The 26,570-nt window shown below is 40.3% G+C and overlaps 1 protein-coding gene across 1 annotated transcript; it reads left to right on the top strand.

Annotated features, from left to right (window-relative positions):
* The first annotated feature begins 404 nt into the window (after nt 1–404).
* mdm1 (Mdm1 nuclear protein) lies at nt 405–21,483 on the top strand. The gene is made up of 17 exons (XM_036149389.1): nt 405–634; nt 3,624–3,711; nt 3,795–3,911; nt 4,718–4,852; nt 4,935–5,005; nt 5,073–5,210; nt 7,557–7,718; nt 8,577–8,677; nt 8,753–8,840; nt 14,998–15,212; nt 15,291–15,404; nt 16,886–16,968; nt 18,581–18,645; nt 18,718–18,955; nt 20,536–20,598; nt 20,687–21,414; nt 21,448–21,483. Exons 1-16 carry the CDS (start codon nt 617–619, stop codon nt 20,794–20,796), a joined length of 1,806 nt encoding a protein of 601 aa, XP_036005282.1. The 5' UTR covers nt 405–616; the 3' UTR covers nt 20,797–21,414; nt 21,448–21,483.
* Nucleotides 21,484–26,570: the final 5,087 nt, after the last annotated feature.

The raw sequence follows: 26,570 nt of genomic DNA, 5'->3' as shown, positions 1-26,570 counted from the left end.
AAGGAATTAAATTGTTTAACATAAGTTGATATTAAATGTTTATTTTCATTTAGATTTTCTAGTTTAAGTTGCTAGTCCCTGCCAGAAGCGACAGACACGAGGACATTGCTCAGAAGAAAACATTAAAACAACCATACTAATGATAATTCGTTTTTATCAAATTGGAATATTTCAAAAGTAGCCACCATAAAGTGAACGTAGATTTGGTCAGATTTTATTATTTAACAAAATCAAATGTGCAACATGAAAACTGTTAAAAATGGTGGAAGATTTAATTTATGAGCTGTTGATTAAGCTTTCGTTGACGTTTGGGGGTAAAAAACAAATATTTTGAAATCTTGGTCGAGATTTTCTAATGTACGATTGGACTTGAATGCACCATGGAGTCAATAGCGGCCGTAAACCCAAGTGTAGAAGCGCAACTGGCGGAGAAACGCTCATCCAGTGGGAACGATGCGCAGCGCAACACCGGTAGCTTGATGGCTGCCGGTTAGCTTGTAGCTCCGGTTAAATAAACGGTTAACCGGACTAAAGAAGTCCCGGTAGGGGCGTTCAGATTCGCGTTTCATCTCCGGGGAGCGGCTTTTCCGGGTGTTGACCCGACAAGCAGCGCGCCATGACGGTCCGCTTCAAGGTAACAACAGGTGATCCGAACAAAGTGACGCTAACTATCGCAGCTGATGCTAATCACGATTAAAAACGGCACCAAAGACGATTGTTTTAAATAATCGACACATTTAAGGAGTTTTCTGTGGCGCTGAAGCGTTGCTGCGGTTTACCGCTCAGCAGAAACGGGGTCAATAAAGTTTTAATCTGATATAATCTGATGATCCAACCAATCAGGTTAGTTGCAGAGGCTGAACTACATTTAAATTATTTTATAGTTTTCTGACCTAAAATGCAGTGACATGTTGCGGTTCTACCCCTTAAACTATGAATCTGGGCTTTAAATGTTGATTTAACTGGACTTTGTGACCCAGCATGCATTGTTTCCATTGCCAGCAGAATCCTGCAGCTTCAAACGAGTTCAGAAAGTTTATTCTAGACTACAAAGAGGTTCTGCGGGTCGCTTGTTTAAGTTTCTGTCATATTGCATAGGTGTCAGAGGCCCAAACAGGGACCAGAACCATAATAAATGCCTATAAAGTGTAATTCTAAATCTTGTAAACACAATAAATGGTTACATTTCCACAATTTTTGAGCAGGACAACCCTGAAAACAAACAATCAGACCAAACGCCAATTTACCTGATTTTCCTGGTTTTGGACTAAGGCAGGAAGCTGGACCTGAGAAATCGCTAAATCCTGCAGAAAGGCTTGCTGAAGTGTGCAGCGATGAAGGAAATTATAGATACTGGTACTTTGCAAAGGGAGTAAAACACACCAGGCCCTGATTGGTCACCATGTGGTCTGATGTTGCAGCAGTTCTGTTATACAAGCTGTTTATTTACAGATTTTCCTTTTAAACTCTTCCAGCTGAATGCATTGTTTTTTTTTAAGGGAATTTACTTTCAGGTTTGGGGTGCTGTACAGCTCTTAAAACAGGATTTTTGATTTTTAAGGGTTACTTTTTTATATATATATATATATATATATATATATATATATATATATATATATATATATATATATATATATATATATATATATATTCCACTCCTAGCTTAAACTAAAAAAATTTATTGAGCCATCTCAACCTTTTCCTTGATGTAGTGCTAAAAAGATCCGCCAGATGGCGCTGTGGCTGGAGATTGTAGGTTTGTCTCCAATATGGAGAGAATCTTATTTCATTACTAAGAACACGTTTTGTAAATGGAAATAAAAAAATTAAATACAGAAATTAGAATAACTTTTTTTTCAGATTTTATTAAATTTTTTTTAAAAACCATTTTTTTTAGTTTAAATTTTTTAACGTTTGATTTTTCAAAAAAAATATGTCTTTACATATTTTATATTTAAAATTTTTTTTGCTCCAGATTTCTCCTTTTCAAATTGCGTTTTACAGATTAGGTTCTCTTTGTTTCTCGCTCTTGACCAATAAAAATGTCCATGGAGACCAATAGACTCCAGAAGTGAAGAGAACGTGATCTGAAAAAGAGAAATTGGAAAAAAATTATTGAAAATATAAAATCAGTAAAATAAAAATTAAAAATATAGTTTGAAAATATTAAATACAATTATCTTATATAAAATAAAATATAAGAAAACAGTAAATTTACTCTCAAAACCGTTTTTGATTAAGAGGTTTTACAAAGTTTAATATCTAGATTGCTTTTTTCACACTGCATTTACAGAACGTGTTTTTTTTTAACTTCTTCAAATTTTAATTAACAGAACGCTTCTTGAAACAAAATTCACTCCATACTCCAACCACTAGTTTAAAAACAAGAAAATCGAGCTTGGCATCATGTCTGTTTCTGAGTAAACTTTGAAAGTTATGAAGACTTTTTATTTTTTAACATATTCTGCTACATAAAGACCTTCCATCAATCACCCCCTGCTGAGTTTGCCCATCACATGTTCATCATATACAATCCACATAACGTCAAATATGTTATAGTCCTTTAAATGTTAAAATCACTTTGCTGTTGCTGCTTCTTTATCTCCCTCTCTTCTCTCCGGAAGATCTAAATGCACATTTCTGTAAAAAATGGCCTTAAATAATGTCACAAAGCACCGTATTTGTTATTTGGGACCCATGAACTACTAGCGCCGCTGTCTCTGCATCACAAAATGATTTTAAAATATTTCAGAACATGTTTCTACAACCGCATCTTACTTTAAATGCAAAGAGTAAGTTGCCGTTATTCTCAGGAACAAAAAGCAATCTGCAGTTGTCACTTTTTTAAGGGCCAGAAATCGAAAGAGTTAAATCTTTTAAATATCTAGGTACTTTAATTGATGATAATCTTAGTTTTAAAGGACATGGTGAACATTTTGGTTAGGAAACGGACTGAAAATTGGCTTTTTCATCAGAATCAGGCTTTATTTTTCTTTCAAAGCGAAAAGGAGACTTGTAGGTGCACTGCTACTGTCTGTACTAAGGACAGTATCCTGCACCCACAACAATTTAGAAAAAGACAGGAAATTAAAGGAACCGATTCCAATATTCTGCTTCAGAGGTTTGGAAATGCTTTTAAACGTTCTTATGAAATTGTAACGTACTGAATTGTGGTGATCTGGGCCGCTGGAAAGAGAGATTAGTGATCTCAGTGGGACTTTTCTGGTTAAATAAAGGTTAAATAATAATAAAAAAAGGACAACTAACCCATGTAATATGGCTCATACCACTGATATCAGAGCTCTTGTGTTCTGATAGACTTTTTAATCATTTGCTGTCTTTTAATGTAAAAAAATTAACCTTTGTTCAGTGTGTTTAGTAATTTTACACATTGTCACACCGTGTTTAAATTAATAACTCTCATATTAAGAGCATGTTATATAAAAATAATCATTGACTCTTATTAGTCGCCCAAGCAGATAGAAAAGGCAGAGCAACAATTTTCCTGGTTGTGCAGTTAAAGTGTTAAAGGTGGAGCAGCTGATGATCAGAATCAGGTTCTGGTCCGCCGGGTTCGGACCCGGTGTCAGAACCAGGAAACTGAGACGCCGTTTGTGTTTCAGGCTCAGAGCGAGTACCAGAAGAGCTACGGTGCGGCCCGATCCAGCAGCGCCTCACCTCAGCGCTACGTCCCGCTGGACCACCGGACGGGTAGGAGCCTCTGGGAGAACGAGTCCAGAAAACCCGTTTTCATCTAAAAACCCGACGTCTTTGTTCTGTTTCTGCATCTGAAGGCATCAGAAGGCAGCCGGGGCTCCAGCGCCTGAAGAGACCCGGCCCACTTGGTGCCGCCCGGTCCCTGCTGGGTTCTCCAGAAGAAGCTCCAGGTGCCAGAGGAGCGCCCTCTGCTGGTGGGAATGGGGAGCGTTTAGTTTCAGCCTGAGTGAAATTATTCTGGTGAAACCATCAGGAAAATGTCTTAATGCAGATTTTTTTTTTTTTTTTTCAATTTCTTTGAGCAAAAATACAAGTAAGATTTACATTGAGATGTTAAGACATTTTAGTAGCGCTCAAAAGGAGTAGGTAGAAGTTCAGAGAATTTATAAGAACCTACCCCCAATTACAATATTCATGTCATGTAACATACCGTATGCAGTCTTTTGATAAAAGGCATTACAAATCAAAGCACAGTTACATGAATACGGTGTTTTATTTTAAAAGCAATTGTACAGTAGAAGATATCTAGTAGTACTTATTGAAAATGTTACAAATTATCACATTTAAATGTTTGGGTTACATGCATGTTTTTTAAAGATGACATATTTATACCTGCTTTTAAATTGTCTTAGCGTCATACTCCTTTTTATTTCTATATTTAACCCATTCCACTATTTATTAGATTCCTTCAGGATGTTCCTTTAAATCAAGATTAAAAACGTATTTGTTTGGGATTATTTTTGACTGTTCTAGTTAAACTGTTTCACTGAAACATCATTAGTTCAACTTTGTAGTCCAACTGTTTTTAATGTTTGCTTTTAGTTTCTATTCTCCCATGTTTTATTTTGTTTCTAGATTTTATTCTAACTTGCTTTTATTCTGTTTTATTTTTCTATATTTTAATCATGTAAATCAAATGTGCCTAAAAGTTTAAAGCTGAGATTTCAGAGCCTAAAGTGGCAGAAACGGGTTCCTCACCGTCTGCTTTCTGATTCTCCAGCTTCTAGAAGCTGCTCACCTCACCAGGATCCTCCTCTGATGGACTCGGAACCACGGAAGGTTCCCGGGTCAGCACCGGAACCCGAGTCCCCAGCAGAACCTGGATCCTCGAGGCCAATAATTGACGGAAAATCTGGTAAAACATGCAGAACTTTGACACGTCTGACCATTTGTTGTGAGGTTCAGAGGTGCTGGTGTCACGGCTGTTCTGGTTCCAGCGAAGCTCCGCCCCTCTGAGCCCGAGTCCAGCAGAACCGCCGCAGCGCCAGAACCGCGGCCAGACAGCCGGGTAAGACCGCCTGAACCCCGACGCTCTCATCGGAACGTCGGCAGGATCTAATCTGCCCGTGTTGCAGGTCGACCGAGCGCTGCGGTGGAAGGCCGGCATGAGGCCTAGAGGTCAGAGGTCAGGGGGTCACAGGTCAGAGTACCACAGACAGTTTGGCTGGAAGAAGCCTGCATCTGCAGCGTCGCCGTTACTGACCGCCGAGCGGGTGAGACATCCGTCTAAATCTGCATCTCTAACAGCAGCATTGGAGGAAATTAGGGCTTTATTTAATCTGAGGCTTTATTAAATCTGAGGCTTTATTTAATCTGAGGCTTTATTAAATCTGAGGCTTTATTTAATCTGAGGCTTTAGTTAATCTGAGGCTTTATTTATCTGAGGCTTTAGTTAATCTGAGGCTTTATATAATCTGAGGCTTTATTTAATCTGAGGCTTTATTTAATCTGAGGCTTTATTAAATCTGAGGCTTTATTTAATCTGAGGCTTTATTTAATCTGAGGCATTATTTAATCTGAGGCTTTATATAATCTGAGGCTTTATTAATCTGAGGTTTTATTAATCTGAGGCTTTATTAAATTTGAGGGGTTATTTAATCTGAGGCTTTATTAATCTGAGGCTTTATTTAATCTGAGGCTTTATTAAATCTGAGGCTTTATTAATCTGAGGCTTTATTAATCTGAGGCTTTATTTAATCTGAGGCTTTATTTAATCTGAGGCTTTATTAATCTGAGGCTTTATATAATCTGAGGCTTTATTAATCTGAGGCTTTATTTAATCTGAGGCTTTATATAATATGAGGCTTCATTTAATCTGAGGCTTTATTTAATCTGAGGTTTTATTTAATCTGAGGCTTTATTAATCTGAGGCTTCATTTAATCTGAGGTTTTATTTAATCTGAGGCTTTATTAATCTGAGGCTTTATTTAATCCGAGACTTCATTTAATTTTAGGCTTTATTAATCTGAGGCTTCATTAATATGAGGCTTAATTTAATCTGAGGCTTCATTAATCTGATACTTTATTAATCTGAGGCTTTATTAATCTGAGGCTTTATTTAATCTGAGGCTTCATTTAATCTGAGGCTTTATTAATCTGAGGCTTTATTTAATCTGAGGCTTTATTTAATCTGAGGCTTTATTAATCTGAGGCTTTATTTAATCTGAGGCTTTATTAATCTGAGGCTTTATTTAATCTGAGGCTTTATTTAATCTGAGGCTTTATTTAATCTGAGGCTTTATTTAATCTGAGGCTTTATTTAATCTGAGGCTTTATTTAATCTGAGGCTTTATTTAATATGAGACTTCATTTAATATGAGCCTTTATTAATCTGAGGCTTCATTTAATCTGAGGCTTTATTAATCTGAGGCTTTATTTAATCTGAGGCTTTATTTAATCTGAGGCTTTATTAATCTGAGGCTTTATTTAATCTGAGGCTTTATTAATCTGAGGCTTTATTTAATCTGAGGCTTTATTTAATCTGAGGCTTTATTTAATCTGAGACTTCATTTAATATGAGCCTTTATTAATCTGAGACTTCATTTAATATGAGCCTTTATTAATCTGAGGCTTCATTTAATCTGAGGCTTTATTTAATCTGAGGCTTTATTTAATTTGAGTCTTCATTTAATTTGAGACTTTATTTAATCAAAGGCTTTATTTATTCTGAGGCTTTTTTTAATCTGAGGCTTTATTTAATAGACATGAGCACCAAACCAGTTATTTTAGTCTTTTCACTGATCGGCATTAATTTTACGTCGACTCAGGAAGTCAACATAATAGAAGCGTTTATTTCCAGACACACCAATGCTTTGGGGAAACAGCTCATTATCACAAAAAGTAAAACAGTAAAAATATATGAAATGTGTCACTAGATGACAGACAGTGAGCAGAAAAGTATAATGGGTCTTAAAAAATAGCAGCGACTCAATTTTTCTTTACAAGCTCAATAATTTATAGGCGGCAAAACGCTTGAATATTTAGTTTTCCTGTGAATAACTGAATATTTGGTTGTTTAACCAGTTTGTGAGGATCTGGGCAGCACTGAACTGAATTAACAGTGTAGTGACGAGTGTTGGGTATTAAAAATAAATAAAACATTTCCTGTCAACAGTAGCAAAGCATAAGGAATGTGTGCAGATTCACACAACGGTAAAAAAATAAATAAAAACAGAACCGAGCTCTTCCCAGACAGTGGATCATCTCTCTGCTGTGCAGATTTTTTTCCTTTTGCATAACATTTTAACGATTACATCTTTTGCACAGTATGTGTGAAACATTCTGTGTAAACTTCAGCAAATAAAAGATAAAGTCAGACATTAGAATCGCATTTTGGGTAAAAAAAAAACGTTTTTATAGAGAACGATAAAAGTTTCTCTAAACAATTAACCAAATAGTTGGTCATAAAATAAACTATAATCTGACCCGATTTGATCATCAGAACCGATCATTTGGCTCAACGTGTTCCCTGTAATTCTGACAACTCTCCACTAGATGGCAGCACTCCAGCCTCATTTCACACCCACCAGGTCACCACTGATCTCTCCCCCGTCTCACAGGTGCTGCACTCCAGCAGCAGGTCGGTCCCCCCCTTTAAGAAGAACCCCGTCACCATGGAGACGGAGTATGGGCGGAGCTTCCAGGGTCTGAAGCCGGCGTCGGGGCCGCGCCTCCGGAGACACCTGGAGCGCGAGCGGGACCCGGTGTTCGACACGCACAGAGTAAACGACACACACTGCAAAAATAGAGCTAAAAATAAGAAAATATTTCTTGAAATGAATGCATTTTTCTTTGATTAGACCAGGTAAATAAGATTATTTGCCAATGGAATAAGATTTTTTACACTTAAAATAGGAAGAATTCATCTCCATCATCTTATTTCAAGTGCAGGATGTCTAATTATCTTATTTTAGGGGTAAAGATACTCGTTCCATTGGCAAATAATCTTATTTACCTGCTCAAATCCAGGAGAAACACATTAATTTCAAGAAAATTTTACTTATTTTTATTTTTTTTTTTTGCAGTGCACACACACACACACACATGATAGATGAAACAAACCCATTAAAGTAATAAAACACCACCAGATTCAGAGACATTGTGGTGCATATCAGACTGTTAAACTGCTGATGAACTGCCAAACTACAACCCACAAACTCTGCACAACATTTGCATTTTTTGCACATTTTTGCATCATTGCAGCTCATATAGCAATAAAAAATGCTATTGGACTCCTACTCTTAAAATTGCACAACCAAATGCATTCGTGCACAAATGCCCTTGCACAATCCAATCTGTACATAAATAATGTCTCTTTTTTGTTACATTTCAACTGTTTTTATACTGTATATTTAAAATCTACTGTTTACTTCTAAATCTCTGCCGCACCTAAAACTGTAATTTAACTTCTACTGCGATTTACAAAAGCTGTACGAAACGAAATTTCGTTCTGTACGCACTTTGTGCATACCGAATGACAAATAAAGTTGTCTAAAATAAAGTTGTCTAAGTCTAAGTCTAAGCATTGCACATGTCTGGTTCGCTCTTCTTAGCCGCTGTTGTCCTCTTTTCACCTGCAGATCCACAGAAGGAAGAGTTTGGAGCTTCCTCCCAACCCGGAAGCCGCTCAGGGCGACAGCGGGGCCCGCTCACCTGCTGCTCAGGTGCAGAGGAGACGCAGGTGTGTCTCCGTCTCTGCCTCCGTGTCTCTGATTCGGGTCGTGAAGTCACTCCTGGAACCGTTTGTGTCTGACAGGATGTTGACCGAGTATCAGTCCAGCTTTCGTTCTCCTCTCTGCAGGAACCCAGAAGGAGGCAGAGACACCGACGACATTGCTGTGCAGGTCAGAACTTTATTTAAAAAAACAAAAAAAAAAAGCCGAAACTATGAACCGAACTTCCACATTTTCACTTTTTCTTTCTTTACTGTGAAGTATTTTGGTGTTTTTTTTTTTGTGTGTGAAATAAACTGTGAGGGATCAGCTCACATAGCTAGAGTATTTAAAAAAGGAATAAATATCACAGCCTGCCTACGCTTTCAAGGAGGAAAGTTGTGGGAAAGACTTCAAAGCAGGTTAGTGAAACGATGGCGCCGTTATTGAAACTCCGCCCCCAAGTTTCAATTCAACTCTGAGGTTAAATTTGAGGCTCAAAATGCGATATTACTTCTAGAGAGAGACTCTGAATGGATTCACCAGGATTAAGAGACGGCGGCGGACGGGAAGATCTGATTTTAGGTCATCCAGGATGTTATTTCGTACCGTTTTTTTTTCTAGAGCGGGTCTCTGTGCGCCATCATCAGAATTACGACAGAATTTCATGGAGGCGGCGCTTTTGGACGCGTCATTCCACTGTGACTGATCCGGGTCTCTGAAGGCCCGGCGTGCCGGATGGGTCCAGATGTGGCTCACTTTCTATTAAACATCTGCACAAATACGGTCCTTCTAAAGAAATATTCTCCACCCAGACAGGAAGCTGTGCAAACATCCACTGTGTTAAATCTACAAACTTCTATTTAATTACAGATTTATCTGGCAGATCGACACAAAGGAGTCACTAAAAAGTCTCGTTCAGCCGCCTTTACTCCGAAAAATACGTTTCAGTAAATAAAACCCAGTGCAAATAACTTCTATCAGGAATCCATCATGTGCTCCTAATGCAAAACTCTGAACATTAACATGCAGCCAGAGACACTGTGGGGTGGCTTAGACCAAAGAACGGCCTAGTCAAAGTCCAGGTTCAGCCACGTTCCACAGAGGAAACATGTAATGCACACCTTTGTGTCGTCCATCACATAAAATACATTTTAGTTTGGAGTTGTGATGGGACCGAATGAGAGAGAGAGAGGTGTGAATAGTTATTTTATTTTTTTTATAAGGCTCTGCGGTGATAAATTATACGAACTGTGCTGCAATAATTTTCTTCTCAGGCTACAACAGGAAGGAGAGTTTTGCTATGAGTGTTTAGCTGCTCAGACAGGAAGTTTAAATTATTCGTCTGCATGCAAAGAGCTTCTGAAGCTGGATCAGAAAACAGAAATTATTCATTATTTTAAACGCGGTAAAAGTAACCGGGCTGACCGATGAGCAAACTGGTGTAAACATGGCAGCTTTGTTTTTTTTTTTTTGTTGTTTTTTTAAAGCGGCAGGGCAGCGTCTGTGGTGAGTTCACTGTCGCCCCGGGTGGCAACGCGGATCACTCTCACTGACGGCTCTACGGTTGATTTAGGGGATTGCTGCAGCGGCTCCTTAAACGCTGTTTGTTTGTGATGCTGATGAAAAACCAAAGTGCTGAGTGTCAGCAGAGCAACCGCAAAGGGTTCATTTCAGGGAAACTGCTCTCAGTTACTCAGAGTCAGGTAGGTTCCCAACAGTCTTGTGGAAAATCTTGTTGAGGAGGGGGGGGGGGGGGGGGCAGCTGCTCGTGCAACATCAAAGATTTCAGCGTCGCTTCAGCCGAACACATCAAGATACTGAGAAAAGCACCGGCTTCTGTTTGCGCTGTAGCTGCTGCAGCTGCAGGTGTGTCCTTCTGATTCTCAGCTGGTTTTAAACCACCTGAACGCGCCGGAGCAGCTGCTGATGTGGTGGTTAAAAAAAAGAAAAATCCGTCAAACGCCGCTGCTAATTAGCTGATTTAAAAAGAAAATATACAAGAACGTGAAATCTGACTTTTAACCCCGACGGCACGCCTGACGCCCTCAATCAAACACTCATTGGTTGCATGGGGGGTGGGTTTTAGAAATCAACGTCCCCTAAACCTGCAACGTTTCATTTCATGTTGTCCAAAAAGGTCAGAACAGCTCATCGTCGCACCAAAACGAGGGAAAGCAAAACACAGCGAAGGCCCTAAATGTTCCCAGAGATCCAGCTGGACTGAGGGTTCCTAAGGTTTAAGTTGCTGCGCCACCTGGTGGCAGAAAGAGGAAGGTAATGATGGCTGCCGCCTCGACTGGCTGAGAAAGAAGACATGGAGGCAGCCGCTGAGGTTCAGTTTCCACAGTGAGGCTGAAGAGCCTCAGACAAATCAGCTCCAATCAGCTCACAGCGTTCTAGATGAGCTAAAGAAGTTTGGGGATCCTGTTCTGTGGAGCATCTGATCAGTCGTGTTTCTGCAGGAAGAAGAACGAAGAACAGGGTGAGAAGAAGACCATGCCTGTGGAGAAGCATGGTGGAGGCTCAGTGATGCTCTGGGGTTAATTAGCACTAGAACCCCGAAGGGTTTGAGGGATTAATTTTAAATTAAGGAAACCCTGGAAGAAAATGTGACGCCCTGTAAAGCAGCTGAAGCTTGAACCTCTTTGGACCTTCAAACAGGACGGTGATCCCAAGCAACTTTGGTTTCAGGAGAAGTTCTGGAAGATTAGATTGACCATCATTGTCCACTTGATTTGAAATTCTCTGGTGAGATTTGAACCAAGGCGGCAGCAGCACAGAAACCCAAGAAGATCAATGACCTGGAGACCTTTGGCTGCATGTTTTAGTTTAATTTGGAGATTATTAATAGTGTTGAGCTGTATGTATTGTTTCATTAGTATTTTTGCAAACAGCGGCTATTTTTTAGCAAAACACTTAATTTGCAGTGATGGCTGCTGAATGAAACATGTTCAATATCACCAAAAGTCCAATTAATTTTGGATGAACTGGAATGACTGAGAACCTGAAGGTTGAATGGATGGCAGCATTGTTCTGTCTCAGTTTAGGCCGACCCGGGACCCGTGAGCTCATTACTTCCATTCAATTCAATTTTATTTCTATAGCGCCAATTAACAACACCATATCATCTCAAGGCTCTTTCCAAAGTCAGCTTCCATCAGATCCTCCAGGTTGGTGAGAAAGTTTCCTCTCTAAGGAAACCCAGCAGGTTGCATCAAGTCTCTCCAAGCAGCATTCACTCCTCCTGAAAGAGCGTAGAGCCACAGTGGACAGTCGTCTGCATTGTTGATGGCTTTGCAGCAATCCCTCATACTGAGCATGCATGAAGCGACAGTGGAGAGGAAAACTCCCCTTTAACAGGGAGGAGAACCTCCAGCAGAACCAGAACCAGGCTCAGTGTGAACGCTCATCTGCCTCCACCCACTGGGGCTTAGAGAAGACAGAGCAGAGACACAGAAAGCACAGAAGCTCACATTGACCCAGGAGTACTTTCTATGTTAGAGAAGACAGAGCAGAGACACAGAAAGCACAGAGGCTCACATTGACCCAGGAGTACTTTCTATGTTATGTGGTAATAGTGGATGATCTGCCTCCCCTGATGATGTCACAGCTAACAGACGCCAGACCAGGTGTACCTTCTATGAAGAGAAAAATGACAGAGAACAAAAGGTTAAAATCTGAAATAACAACAAACAATGCAGATTGGAGAGCAGTAGGAGAACTCAGCATAGTGAGAAAAATAGACCCTGATGTCCTCCTGCAGCCTAAGCCTATAGCAGCATAACTATAGAGGTAGCTCAGGGTAACATGAGCCACTCTAACTAGATGCTTTGTCCCCACTGTGGTTCAGTTCCACTCATCGAATGGAAACGATGAAGATGAGTCGCCTGCTGTGACAATTGCTATAATACTTTTTAAAGCAGCGTCAGGTTGAGTTTGGACCCTTTCAGGATGTTCTGAGTACATATGTAACTTCCTTATTTGGGTTTCTTTTGATGCTTGTTCAACAAAAACAGTCAAATGCAGAAAAAGATTCAGCTTTTTACAAACTGACACATAAAACAGAAGAACTTTCCTTTCTAATCATACGACTTCCTGGAGCCTTTTTAACCTATTTTACTCGTCCAAAATGTCTCCATTTCCATTTAAATACAAATTACTCCACATGCTTCAGTAAAAGAATAAACACAGGCTATTAGTAACCTGCTGATTATTCACTTTTCAGTCTTAAATTACTTGTAGATCCTCTAAGTTTTTCCTTTTAATGGCTAAATTTGCATTGGCAGATTTTAGCTCCTAGTTTATTAAGTTTTCGGGGTGTTTTGGGGAAGAATTGGAGTTCAAAATGGCCAAATACCCTCACCTAAATCTGATGAGGGTAGGATTTACAGCAGAAACAAAAGCTGGATATTTTTGGTTGAAGCTCGTTTTAATCCTCCATGATCAAATTAACCAGAACATTTAATCTGAGGGTGGTTTGTGATGAACGGATTACATTTCCATCTCTTTGGTGTTTCTGAACAGTTTTTCTTTGTGAGTTGCAGTCATGAGCCGCGTGGCAGGAGGAAGAGACGAAACGCCGGCTGGTTCTGGAGCGTTGTGCAGCGTCAGCCTTACGATTCCTGTTGAGGTCAGGCCAGGGACAGACTGAGGTTAGCTTTACAAACGGGGTCAGGGGTTATCCAGAGTCTGGGCGGATGTCAGGTTTACCAGGATCTTTGACTGTAACTTCAGTGACACAACCAGAGTGGGGCGGCTGAAGTTTAATAGGTTCTGCTGATGGCAGTGATGTGATCTATCTTATGATCAACAGCTACATATTTCATATTAGGGTTGTCAAAATTGATATGTCGACATTCATACTAAAGAAAAGGAATTAGTCAAAGATTTATACAAAATGAGTGACTCACATTTTTCTATAACAGACAATCAGCTTCCTGTAGCCTGTCACCTGAGAAAAATTGCTGCAAAGTTTCAACTCTGCTAGCATGACGAGTCCAGCCAGAAAACAAACAAATATGACTGAAACGTCCATAAAGGACAACTTAAAAGTCCATGGCACCAAGGCAGTGGACCTTTCTGTCTTCCTTTTCTGTAGAGGTTCAGAGGAACTTTCCAAATGAAGAGGATAGACAGAAAAAAAAATTACAATGCTACAAGCTAACGCTACATGCTTAAGCTACGACATTGATGTTTGAGAGCAACTTAAGAGTCGGTAAATCTCATGTGTCTGCAACAGTGATGAAGGGGGTGCAGCACTGAGCAGCTTGAAGGACCTACAGAACTTGTTCACTTGGCTGTCCGTATCCGTCAAGCTAATACCAGCTAGCCTTAGCTTATGTTGTGCGGGAGGTTTACTACTTAACTATTGCAGATACAGGAGCTTTACTGACCTTTTGATGTTGCTCTCAAACATCGAGGCATCGATTATTTTTGACAACCCCGCTGTATACACTCTTCGTTATCACTCTTATTGTTGTGTAAAAAAATGGATTTAAAATAAATAGACAAATAATGCTGAGCCTGACACGGGGACACGTAAAGCCTGTTGTGCCGACAGATTTATAATACAGAGGGGGAAACCCTGAAGTCTCAGTTTTTTTTGCCCCTGATGCGTTAAAAGTCTTCCTTCGTCAACCTGCATGTTTTTCCTCCTTTTTTTTTCTCAATCTAACATCAGGAACAACACGTATACATATACCCGATTGTGTAGATTTAGCTGCTTGTTGGAGTTTTAGGGTCCTCTCTTCCTGTTGTCAGGATCTTGGTCACTGCAGGATTTTACTTGTGCATAAGGCTGGGTGATGTGGATATTTTTATGTTGAATGCTGATATACGATATTTATCTCTATGTTTTCTTCTTTTCATAAAGTAATTATAAAAAGGCATCTCTGAATCAAAGCTTTATCCATCACAGGCACGTTTTGTAACAGCTGTAGACAAATATGAGAAACGGCTGAAAAATAACTTACTGGAACACATTAAAGTATAATTATATGGCAACATAGACCATCTCAAATTGTATCTCTTTTAAAAAAATCTCATTTTCAATATATTGCCCAGCCCTAATTGTGCAGGTTTTAGAAACAAAAACCAGGGTTATGCTAACAGGGTTAACAGAGTTTTTTTTCCTGGGGTTACACTTTTCTTTGCATCTTTCCTGTTCCTCATCAGAGAACAGAATAAGAAAGATATTCTGTAGGAAGATCCAGGGAACAGAAATGGATGCTACCCGGTGTTTTGTATGAACTAGTATGATCCAGCAGCCGTCGTCCCTCCGTCTCAGCTGGGTGAGCGCAGGTAAATTCATAGTGTGATAAAAAGCTGGCTGCATGTTTCCGTCCAGGTGAAGGAGCTGAGGCAGCAGGCCCTGACGTACCGACTCAGAGCCTGGGGAACCAACTTCTCCCGGAACCATCTGAGCCAGCTGCTGTCTGAATACAACGCTCTGTGGGAGCCCACCGACACCACAGACTCCCACACAGAGCCCTCCACCCCACGCCTTTCACCTGAGCCCGACGGCCGCAGTGCTTCCTGCGTAGAAGCCCTGGACCTGGCCAGGTGAGGAATGACTCAGGTAGGAACCAGGAATCCGATCCAACGACTGACCTGAGCTGATTTCTCTTCTGGCGGCTCCAGTAACTCCAGTAAAGGCTCCTCAGCCGGCGCTGGAAAGACTCAGAGGAGCCCAGGAACAGAGACGCCTCCAGATGAACGCCGAACAGCCTGGGGAGAACAAGAAGACACAGACGAGTGGGTTCTCCGTTTATTAGTGCTTCCAGATAGAAAATAATTTGTTAGAACAAAAAAATAAATCCTGTGATAATGGATTCAGATTGACGTTTAAGTCCAACAACCGGTGATGTTTACAGTCGTTCCTTTTTAGATCAGGGAACGCTTCTATAAAAGGAAAACTACACGTTTCGCAAAATTCAAATAAATACAATTAATTTGCTTGTTAACGGAGATTGGAAACGGCTGCAGCTTTGAGAAATGCTTCATGTTTATTACGCTGGAGAAAATATTTACACCGCTTTATTTTCTCTGCTTTTTGTTACGATATTTTGCAACCGGTTTAAGTTTCTTGAAACTCAAACCAGTATTAAATTATTATTAAATTATTAGTAATATTATTCGTATTAAATTACACAGCTGGATATGGAGCATACCTGGAAGGATGAACAGGGTAAATTAGCAACTCCATCCAGCAGGTTTTATCCAGCGTATTTCAGCATAACGGCCCGTTACACTGAAAGTTGTCAAAATTACGTCTAAGTTAGACCGCGAGCGTAACGGTGCTACGTGCTAAGCTAACAGTACGACACGGATGTTTCAAAGCAACATGAAGCTCAGGTAAATTAGCAAAGTTGTAAACCGCCTGGACAACAGAGCTGTAAGCTAGCGCTGGCTGCTGTTAGCTTCACGGACAGCCCAATAAGAGCGTTCGGTCTCTGTCTTGGTCTGGGTTCTGCACCACGCAACGTTCTGCTGCGTGAATGCAGACTGGAACAAGAAACAACATACTAACGTGTGTACTTTGTTTCAATAAATTTTTAAGCGGTACAAAAGCAGCATATAGTTTTCACAAGCCTAGAGCGCCCTCTGGTGGCTACAGACGGTAATGTTTGCTCCTTGGTTCATGTTGGTCAAGATGAATTACCATTTAAAACTGATATATAAGTCGCAGCTAAATATAAGTCGCAGGATCGGATTCGAGAAAAAAGTGCAACTTATAGTCCGAAAAACACGGTAATCCTGTCACAACATTCGGCACCGATACGAGGCCGGATGTTTTCCCGCTCTTGCGAACGCCTAACGATAACCATGACCCGCCCTCATCTGCCACCCCGCGAACCTCCACTTTACTCTGCAGGTGTTTGTTGTTCTGTAGATGTTTAAACAGTTTTACTTCAAGTAAGTAAGTAAGTAAGTAAGTAAGTAAAGTTCAGAAACAATTTAAGTAATTTATGAGTTCCTGTGATTCTGGGACAGCTGGTGGTCTCCTCCTGACCCTCCAGGCTAATCTGCCTTTTGGAAAATCTTCCACAAGGATGATATTTATAGATTATACAGGCTTGGTTTTGACTTCTACATGGTATTTTTTGTGTTGTAACCGGAGTCTGTATTTGCCTGAACATGATCTCCGGCGCTGACAGAAAGCGTGTCAAAAGTGTGAAACTCAGATCAAAGCCACCTCAGCTTTCAGGAACCAGCTCTCTGTTTTCTGTGAGCAGAAAGGAGGGAAGGCTGCCGACTCCCAGAGTGAAAACGAGGCCGGTTCATAGGACTCACCACGACCTGACCACACCTGCCACAGGTAAACACAATCACAGGACATGGAAACCACCTGATGCACTGACATCTGACTGTAATCTCCAATCCAGGGTAAAAGGTTCTGCTCCGTTGGGGAACAAACCCTCAGGACTTGATTCTGCAAAGTTTTAGATGTTCAAGAAGCAAAAATGTATAAAAATGTTTGCTGTTTAGGGTTACTCTTTATTTAGTTTTACGTTGCCTCAAACTTGGCAGCATTAATCCTTAAACGGCTGCATCTGCAGCTGAGAGTGACGTGTTTTCAGGAGACCTCTCCGTCTGCTTCAGCGCAGAGTTAACGAGAAGATTAGAGGTCAAGCTGAGGTCGCAAAGACCTCAAAAGACCTATTAAAGCTTTCCGAGAAAACACCTCACAGGACCGATAGACAAACGAATGACTCTGGTGACGACGGTGAAACAGAGGAAGACTGGTCAGACTGCAGGTTTAGCGGTCTCTTTTCTGCTCGAAGCGTTTTTATTTTCCAGCACAAACATGACTTGCAGAAAAAGGAACCCAAAGAAAAACGCCTCATCTGCAAATGCTGTTAAATGTTATGTTGCATTCTGCAGAGACCGTCCAGAAGTGACATTTTTTTTTATTCATAGGGGTTCAAAATAAGCCCTGTCACAATGTTTGGTGAAAGATTTAATAGCTTTTAGACTCTAAGACTTCTCGATGCTGCAGAATCTGATCAGAGGTCTTACAGAGAGGAAGGGTCGCCGTTCATGAAGTCAGACTTTGAAAAGAGGCCGGACTAGAGCGGGTCACAGCAGAAATCACTACATAATTTTTTTTTACAGAACTTCTGGCACTGCTTCGGATCTGTTTTGTAATTTTTTGTAATTTTTATTAAGAATCCCCATTAGATGTTCGCCATGGCAAACAGCTAGTCTTCCTGGGGTCCACATTAAAAACATTCAGTAAAAAGCATGGTCACAAATATAAAATTTCCAAAAATGTCTTTTCTCAACACACTGTAGTTTAGAAATTATTATAGAATGCACAAAAGAAGAAGTAAAACAAAACAGCCAATAAAACAAAAACACTTCAGGGCATCAAACGGGGTCTCAGATTCTTTTTAAAAGATCATTTACTATAAGTGCAGCAGATGTACTGAGGTAGATTATTCCAAAGATGCAATGATCTATATATAAAAAATAGATCTAGATGTTGGTTGTTTTTTGTGGTTAGGGGAATAAATGTGCAGCTGGTGAGACTGAAAACTAAGATTGGTTAAAATCATGAACTCAGCTTGTCCCCATTTATTAAGCGTAATCACTTAGAAATAGAAAGAAAGCCAGTAAATGTTACTGTAGTTTAATTTTAAGGTGGAAAGACAGAATATCAACACAAAATGGGTTTACGGGGTATTTGACACTGTAGATCAACTGCCTTATAACACATAAGTGTGTAAAATCACATAAAAACCACAGTTACAACAATATGGCCGTCTGGCCTGGAGTCCGCCGGTGTGGATCGGCCCTTAGTCTGTTGTTGTGGCTCGTGCTGCTGCACCTTCTCATGAGTCCTGACAGCGTTATCGTCGCTCTATTTATCAAGCGTTCGCCGTATTGTAGGACCAAAAATACAGAAATGTGGCCTGTTTGTCTTTCAGGGGGTGCTATACTTGTTGGGAAACTGACCAACGCCGACGCTTCTTCTCCAAACAAACAAAAGGAGGTAATTAAATAATAATAAAACCTATTGTATGATGTCACACAGTTAGGGTCACGTGAACTTTTTGCTGTTCAGAAATTGGGGACGGCTGTTTTACGGGAATCTGGGTCAGAGGCTGATATCAGCAAGCCGGCCAAATTGAAGGAGGCGTGGTCAGAAAACATCCCCGTGTCGTTAAGCCCCTCTCCTAACCACAAGCGGATGCCCAGCCCTAACCCAACCAGGACCAAGCAGGCGTCCCCTTGTCCTCTGACCTCCCCCCCACAGCACGGGATCCAGGGGATGCTGAGACACCCGGACTTCCAGCACAACGGTAAGCTCTGGATGTCTCTGCTGCTGCGTACACATACAGCTGCAACAACAACAATCAGCATCGATAGCTGGGTTTAAATATCCCCAAACAGAAATACAGAACTAATTTAAACAGAAAATATGAACTTGACGAGGATGAATCAAAATGTTGGATATTTAACCAAGAAAGGCTTCACAGTCTGTAGTGTAAGATTATCTAATCTGAAATCGATGTTATTTATTTATATGTAATTGTGTGTTGTGCCAATACGCCAGTTTTTAAGTTATTTAATGGTTAATAAATAACTCTCTGTCTGTTAGGTGTTGCTGAAATGGATGATTGGAGCACTGGCGTTCTTTTAACAGCAAACTCTGCACACATAGAGATTAAATAAGTGACAACTTCTCTTCAAGTTCAAGAATTTATTAACAGAAATAAAATGAACATCCAGAGAACATCACTATAAAATGCTGTTTATCTGAATTAACACTATATTTCAATCAACCTCTGTACTAGGCTAGTGAAAATTAACTAAAACTACTAAGCAAATTAAGATTAAAGATACTAAGGAACTATGAACATACAAAAGGAAACAAAATAGTTTAAAACCATCATCAGAATGATTCAGTGAATCCTGGTTCACTGTAGATCTAAGTTAAAGAACCAAAGTTCATCTTAAAGAAAGTGGAATAAGGTTAAATTAGCTCAACTAATTCAAAACAACATTTGGTGTGTTTCACAATGCAAATCCTGAGTTAAACAAAAACTTATTTGAGAAAAAAACATTTTAAAAAATGGTTTGCCAAGTAAAAATCAATAACCTTAAGGTTTATACTATATAGTTATCAGGTTTATACTATATAATTATCATGTTTATACTATATAGTTATGACGTTTATACAATATAATTATCACGTTTATGCTATATAGTTATCAGGTTTATACAATATAATTATCAAGTTTGTACAGTATAACTATTATGTTTTAACATGATAATTTTCAAAATAAAAGTGACAGTAATGCTCTTCCGTATGAAACACATCAGCATAACTTTGTTTCCAGAAAGCTTAGCCTGTTTGCTCCAGGTCCTAACTTCAGTCAAAAGTTAAAAAAACACATTTAAAGTAAACCATTTTAAATGGTTAATCTCATCCTAACCTTTTCTCAGATGTTTCTTAACGTTGCAAAAAAAGGTGAATAATTGAAAACTAGGAGAGAAGGGAAAATAAAAATTATTTTGTAAATACGTTCCTTCTTCCAGTCCTACTGAACGAATGAAAGTATTTTGCTTCTCCTCGCTCCTCAGGTGAATTTCTAAGCAGCAACCTTTTATTCCAGCCTAAAACATGGCAGCAGCAGGATTAGCGGTACAAAAAACCCAGATGTCAAAGCGGACAGAGGATCCAGTGTTGGATAACAACGCGGGGCTGTCCCTCTCTCCTCTCTACTTCCTTCTCATCTTTTTTTCCCTGCAGGTTTCTCAACGGATCAGATTTCACATAAAATCTGGAAGATTGGATCAACGCATCATAGAAGCAAGGCAAGAGGATGGCAGCGATCGCGGTTCTGTAACTAATGGGGTCGGCTCTTTTTCTCTCTAGGTGAGCTGGGTTTGAGGCTCAGGGAGCGGCCATGTTCCAGAGGAGGCTGCGGTTCTGACGAAGGTGAACCTCCTCTTCAGAAAACCCTTTTTTAAAGAATCTATTCTTAAATGTTCACGGTGAATCTGCTGTTTATCTTTTTGTCACCCAGACGACCGACTCTCGGTGATGTCATGGCGCTCCGCCGCCTCTTGCTCTGCAGCGTCCGCCGTACTGGAGCGCGCTCAGAAGAGACGGGAGAGCTTCTGGGGAAAGAGATGACCTTTCTGTCGACCTTTGTGACAGCTGTAGACGTTAGAGCTCTTTGTTTATGTAGAAAAAGTTAAAATCTTCTATTTCCACAACAGAGCCAATATGCTGGTGTAGATTCTCAGTCATCCGGGACATGAAAATACTAAAGCTGCGTTCAGACTGAACGTGATTTGAGCGTCAAAAAGGCCTCAATGCGCTTCCTCAAATGCAGGGAAAAGGTTTGATGACTTATCTGTGATCCCAAAGTGCTTTACTGTCTCTGTAGTGAATGTTTGACTGGTCGTAGATAACAGGATGGGCACAAACAGCAACGCTCAGTTTGTCCTCCCAGCTTGTCATCGTCTTTCCGTCCCCTCAGAAAATCTGCCACTACGTCACATGTGGGGGTCTCTCTGATTGGTGGACGCTTCTGTTGCAGAAGTTCAGTTTTTTGCAACTCTAGCGTCTGCCTTTTGGACATTTAGATGCTTGAAACCTCAAAACGCACCGGGCCCGGCAGGTGAAATGCGCCGCAGAACGTCCAGCATCGACTCTGCATGTAAACCAGACGCCTCTGACGCTCAAAACGCGTTTGGTCTGAATGCACCACAGTGTTTGGTCCATTTGTTTCCCCCCTTGGTGCGGTCCGTTTGTGTGCATGTGAACAACGATGGCACCAAGGCCACCTCCTCCAAACGGTCTCAGTACGGCTCGTTTAGGGTGTGAAAATAAGCTACCAGGAGCGCACTGCAAGCTGGAGCCAATCACCTTTCCGTAACCATGTTTGCATTGCATTGTGGGATACAAACTGTGATGGCCGCATGTGCAACCACACAACAAATGATCTGGTAATGATTTCATTTAAATAAATGTCATATTTTACTTTAACACATGTCACTTTTTCACTTTGATTTGACATTGGTTAATTATTTGGGTGCACACATTTAGTTGACTCATTTTGTCATTTCTTGTGGTTTTGGTTTACTTTAAACTAATATGCTTTTCATCTGAGTTGCCAGTTCCTGGGAGGCTGTCATGTGGGTGTGGCCAGTAAAGGAAAGGAGTCCCCAGCTGTAAAAGATCTCCATGACAAGGAGGCTTAGTTGGACTCTTCCATTTAGTTTTAGAAGGGGAGTTGGAAATGTTTAGGTTTTTCTATGTGGTTTTGTCTTTTGTAATTAAATTTGGAAAGTTTAATTATTTAAGTCCTCTTCCTCATAGGTTGCTGATTTAAGTACTGTACTTATTAGTTTGGTCTTTTGTTGTAGTTTTGTTTAGGTAAATGTATTTTATGTTCCCCTCTTGTGTCAAAATGGTCTGATCAACCAGTGTATATGTTTCCCTTGTGTGTCAGTTTAAGAGAGGAAGGAGAAAAAGTATGTTCCTGTGTGGTAAATAAATTTTGTTACTATTTTTTTCTCAAAGATTTCCCTGTGCTTCTCTGTTTTTTCGGCTCGGTCCCTTACACAAACTAATAAACAATGGCAGCACGTCTTCTTAAACCATAAAACCCCAGGCTGACAGCAGGGTGTCACAGCTGTCTTCTGTTGAGTTCACGACACAGGAGATGCGTCCAATTGGACAAAAGTAACCGGAATAAAGGGCCGATCGGAATAAAAAAGCTTCATGTAAACAAGAAAATCAGAATATGATGATCGGATTAAGCTCAATTAGAATGAAATTTGAATCTGAATGAAAGGTGGGGGTTTATGCCGATTGATAATCCGAATCAAAGTCAGGATCAAGTTTATTCTGAATGTGGTAAACTGAGCCGAGTGCGTCCGTCGTAAACGTGATGTATTTCTGCGTTGATGAGCGGCGGAAATACATCAGGAAGCAAAACTGTCCATACAACCTTTTGGGTCGGAAAAATAAAAGAGCTCAAAATTATTTATTCAGTAACGTTTCAACAGTAATTAGAAAGTTGTGCAAGTCCAGCCTGGGCGCTCGGAAGACAAACAAACTTGTATAATATTGCTTTGTTTACTATTTCTTGTGGTTTAGCAAACACAGACGTTCTTCTTCTTCTGTGTTTTTTTTTTTTTTAGGGAAATTCGATAACTGCACACGTCAGAGTGGTTCTATTCTGAAAAACGCCAGGTGCAGATAAACGCATATTATGATCGGGTTTATTGATTGTGTCTGTATAAGCGGTATAATCCGATTATTTAAGATTTTTAATCTGAATACATTTCAATCCAATCGTGACATTTTGTGCATGTAAACATAGTTTAACCGATATTAGGGATCACCACTAAGTGAGGGAGGGGTATAATGCCTTGTTGTATAAACCTTGTTATTTGTTTTAATAAAGAAAGATCTAAATTACATATACTGGTGTCTGGTGCTTTCCTCCTCTCTGCAGGGAGACTCGGTTTCACTTTTTCAACTCAGTCTGGAGCTGCTCCCATAGAGCCATCTTTCCTGATACCGACCAATCACAGGAGTGGGCGGGCTTTATGTGTTAAATGACACGCAGCGCCCAAGAATCCCTCAGCCCAAACAAACAAGATGGCGGCTGCTACCGAGCATTTCGTTTGCTAGTGCGCTTTCTTCTGTTTTATTCATTCACCGTCATCTCCGCCATTTTGAATTATATTGTGAAATGTTGACTGCGGAAGTCTGATTGTGACTTTTTTACATCACGTCTGCAGTTTCCCTGTAGAGCTGGGCGATATGGAAAAAATCATATATCATGATATGGACTATTTTATATCACAATAACGATATATATTGCAATATGCCCCAATTAAGTAAGTTTTCAGCAAATCTCTGAAAAATATGACAAAACATAATTGTTTACTTTTTTCCAACTTTATTTTGAAGTGACATTTATAGTACTGTCACAAATTACAAAAATAAATTGTAGTGCAGTAACATAAATACATAAAATGAGGCAGAGGTAGCGCTACAGTAGCCTCGTGAGACCATCCTGATCTCGCGAGCTTTCAAGGTTTCACTCGCAGATCAGTCTGGCTACTCTCCGTTAAAGAAAATTTGGAGCCGTTCACCAAACGAACGTCCAATCAGTGTTGGCTTTGAGGCGGGTTGAGGTGTGACGCAACGGGAAGCGACAGTTCAGTCTAAAGAACATGGCGGCTTCAGCCGATGAAACTAGCGTTAGCGTGGCTATCGAGCAAGTTTTATCGGAATTACAGAGTATTCCTTTGCTGAGCTAACGAGCCTTTACCTGCAGCAGCAAGAGCAGCTTGGCTTGTGGTTGTGTTTTCGTCGTCGCTCTGTTCTGATTGGTTTATTTGGCCCGTCTATCACCAACATAGGCCAATCAGCTAACCAGTATTTCCGCCCCTTCCCAAAATTACTTCAACGGAAGGTTTACAGATGGATATGCGGAGCAAATCTATCTGGCGGAGTCAGGTAAGCGCTACAGTACCCTTCACATTTTTTTTCAAAATCCTACAGGTTTTTAAATTAATTTACCAAAATAAATAAATAAAAGTGCACTAATGTTTAGTTTAAGTTTCGGAGTAGAAAAGCACACATTTTTGAACGAACGTTAGTTACAAGTTTCTGAAATATTTAACCTTGTAGTGCAAAGTTTGCATACCATAACGGCAATATAGATTATCAAAACTTTTTTGGTAAAAGTGCTTCATCTTGGGTTGCCGGCGTAGCTGTCTCTGTTTGTTGCAAGCACGGGTTTAAGACTTCAGCCTCCTGCGTCTCCATCTCTCAGCTCTCATGAGTTAAGTAACGTAAAGCATGTCGCAAACCTGCGTGTGAGTCAAAAGCCGTAAAGCAGCGTCATGTTGCAAAACCACAAGACGGCGCTTCTTTGTGAATTAAAAATAAATAAATCTTGTTTATCACTTATAAACTGTGTGTAGGCTACGTGACTACACTAATAAGTTTGTCGTAGTCTACATTGGGGAATATTTGCTTGAATACGAGATAAAATGGTGGTAGAAACGATAGAAACGATAGAATAGAATTAGCACTGTAGACACTTTTCTATCGTCCGTACGATATGTATCGTCCTATCGCCCAGCCCTATTTCCCTGATTGGTTGGCTTAGCGCCTGTTAACCACGCCCCAGAAAAAGGGGATGAGAGCAGCTCCAGACTCACTTCAGCTGTATAAGATAGAGGTAAAAGTTAGTCTGGCTGGCTAACAGTCTGGGACAGTAAGAGTTAACGCAGCTAATCTGGTCAAGGACCAGCTAATAACTGTTTTTGCTACTGCAGCTGGTCGTACATTTGGTACTACCGACCCGGACACGTCCGACCAATAAACAGACTGAATATTCTTGCTTACAAGGTACAAGCTGTCAAAGTCATCAACTGATTTGGATCAAAGTGAACCAACTATAGTCCTTAGTGGCGCCGATATGTGAAAGCCTCGCCTCTGTCAGTCTGCCCCAGGGCAGCTGTGGCTGCTAGCATAGCTCACCACCATCAGGGTGTGAATAGCTTTACTATACAAGTACAAAACATTTACCATTTATCTGTTGATCACAACAGATGATCTCTTACCCCTACTAAAACTAAATCTAGAATAAACTAGACCAACATGACACTGTGTGGGAATGTAATCCACTCTTTGTTAAATCATGAATTATCACGAATAACCTTGTTTTTGCAAAGCTGAGTTCAGTTTCACCAGCCAAACGTTTTACGGCGAGATCTACAGAATCAAGATATCTCTAAAATAAAAAACGAACACACCATGATCCGACCTAAAATAAGCATCATTCTGAAAGAGGTTGCAAAGCCATGTCTGTCCTAAACCATTCCATAATACCTTTGGGTGTATATTAGGGTGGTTTTCCTGCTGGAAGGTGAACCTCCACCCTAATCTCAGGTCCTCTGCACTCTCCCACCTGAGCTGTGGATCTCTGCAGCTCCTCCAGAGCCACCATGGTCCTGCTGCTTCTCTGATTAAAGCTCTCCTCTCAGTCGGTTCTCCAGGTCCAGATGATGGACTGATCAGAGGTCTGGGACGTTGTTTTATAAGCTAATGTTGCTCTTCTTTGTGATGGTCTGACACAAATAAACCCAATAAAAAACATTTAAGTTTGTGTGTAACATGACATAACGTGAAGTTTAAAGGTTATAAATACTTTTGTAAATAAATAGCACAACGCCACAGATGGTGCAGTAGCAGGATGCTTCATTTTTTGATGAAGATGATCCTGAAAAATTAGGCATTAATATAAACCCAAAAGTATTCATACACCTGGCAGACCAGACCAAGATGTTTCAGGATAGAATAGAAATACCTTTATTGTCCCACAATGTGGAAATGTGGGTGTGACTGTGGTTAAAAAAAATAGAGAGAATGGAAATCATAAAGATGTCAAAATATAATACAATGTACCATAGATTTCAGCAGAAAATGAAACAATTTCTACGTTTACGCACATTTTATGTAAAAGAACAATAATCGATACCCACTGCACAGGTTGCATGCCTCTCCAAACTGTCCGTGCTGCCCCAAAGCATCGGAAACAGCCGGGGTCTCATTTATAAAGCTTGCGTACGCACAAAACGGGTTATGAAACGTCCGTATGCCACTTTCCAAGCAAAGGCAGTGATCTATAAAGATTCAATTCAATTTTATTTATATAGCGCCATTTCATGAAACATGTCATCTCGAGGCACTTTACAAAGTCAAAATCAATCAGATTGGTCAAAAATGTCCTATATAAGGGAAATATGTCAGTTGATTGCTTCAAAGTCCCGACAAGCAGCATTCACTCCTGGAGAAGCGTAGAGCCACAGGGAGAGTCGTCTGCATTGTACATGGCTTTGTTGCAATCCCTCATACGGAGCAAGCATGAAGCA

The sequence above is a fragment of the Fundulus heteroclitus genome, chromosome 17 (assembly GCF_011125445.2).
Source record: "Fundulus heteroclitus isolate FHET01 chromosome 17, MU-UCD_Fhet_4.1, whole genome shotgun sequence".
Classification (NCBI taxonomy): domain Eukaryota; kingdom Metazoa; phylum Chordata; class Actinopteri; order Cyprinodontiformes; family Fundulidae; genus Fundulus; species Fundulus heteroclitus.
The sequence above is the reverse complement of the archived record's forward strand: the minus strand, read 5'-3'. Positions and strand labels throughout refer to the sequence as shown.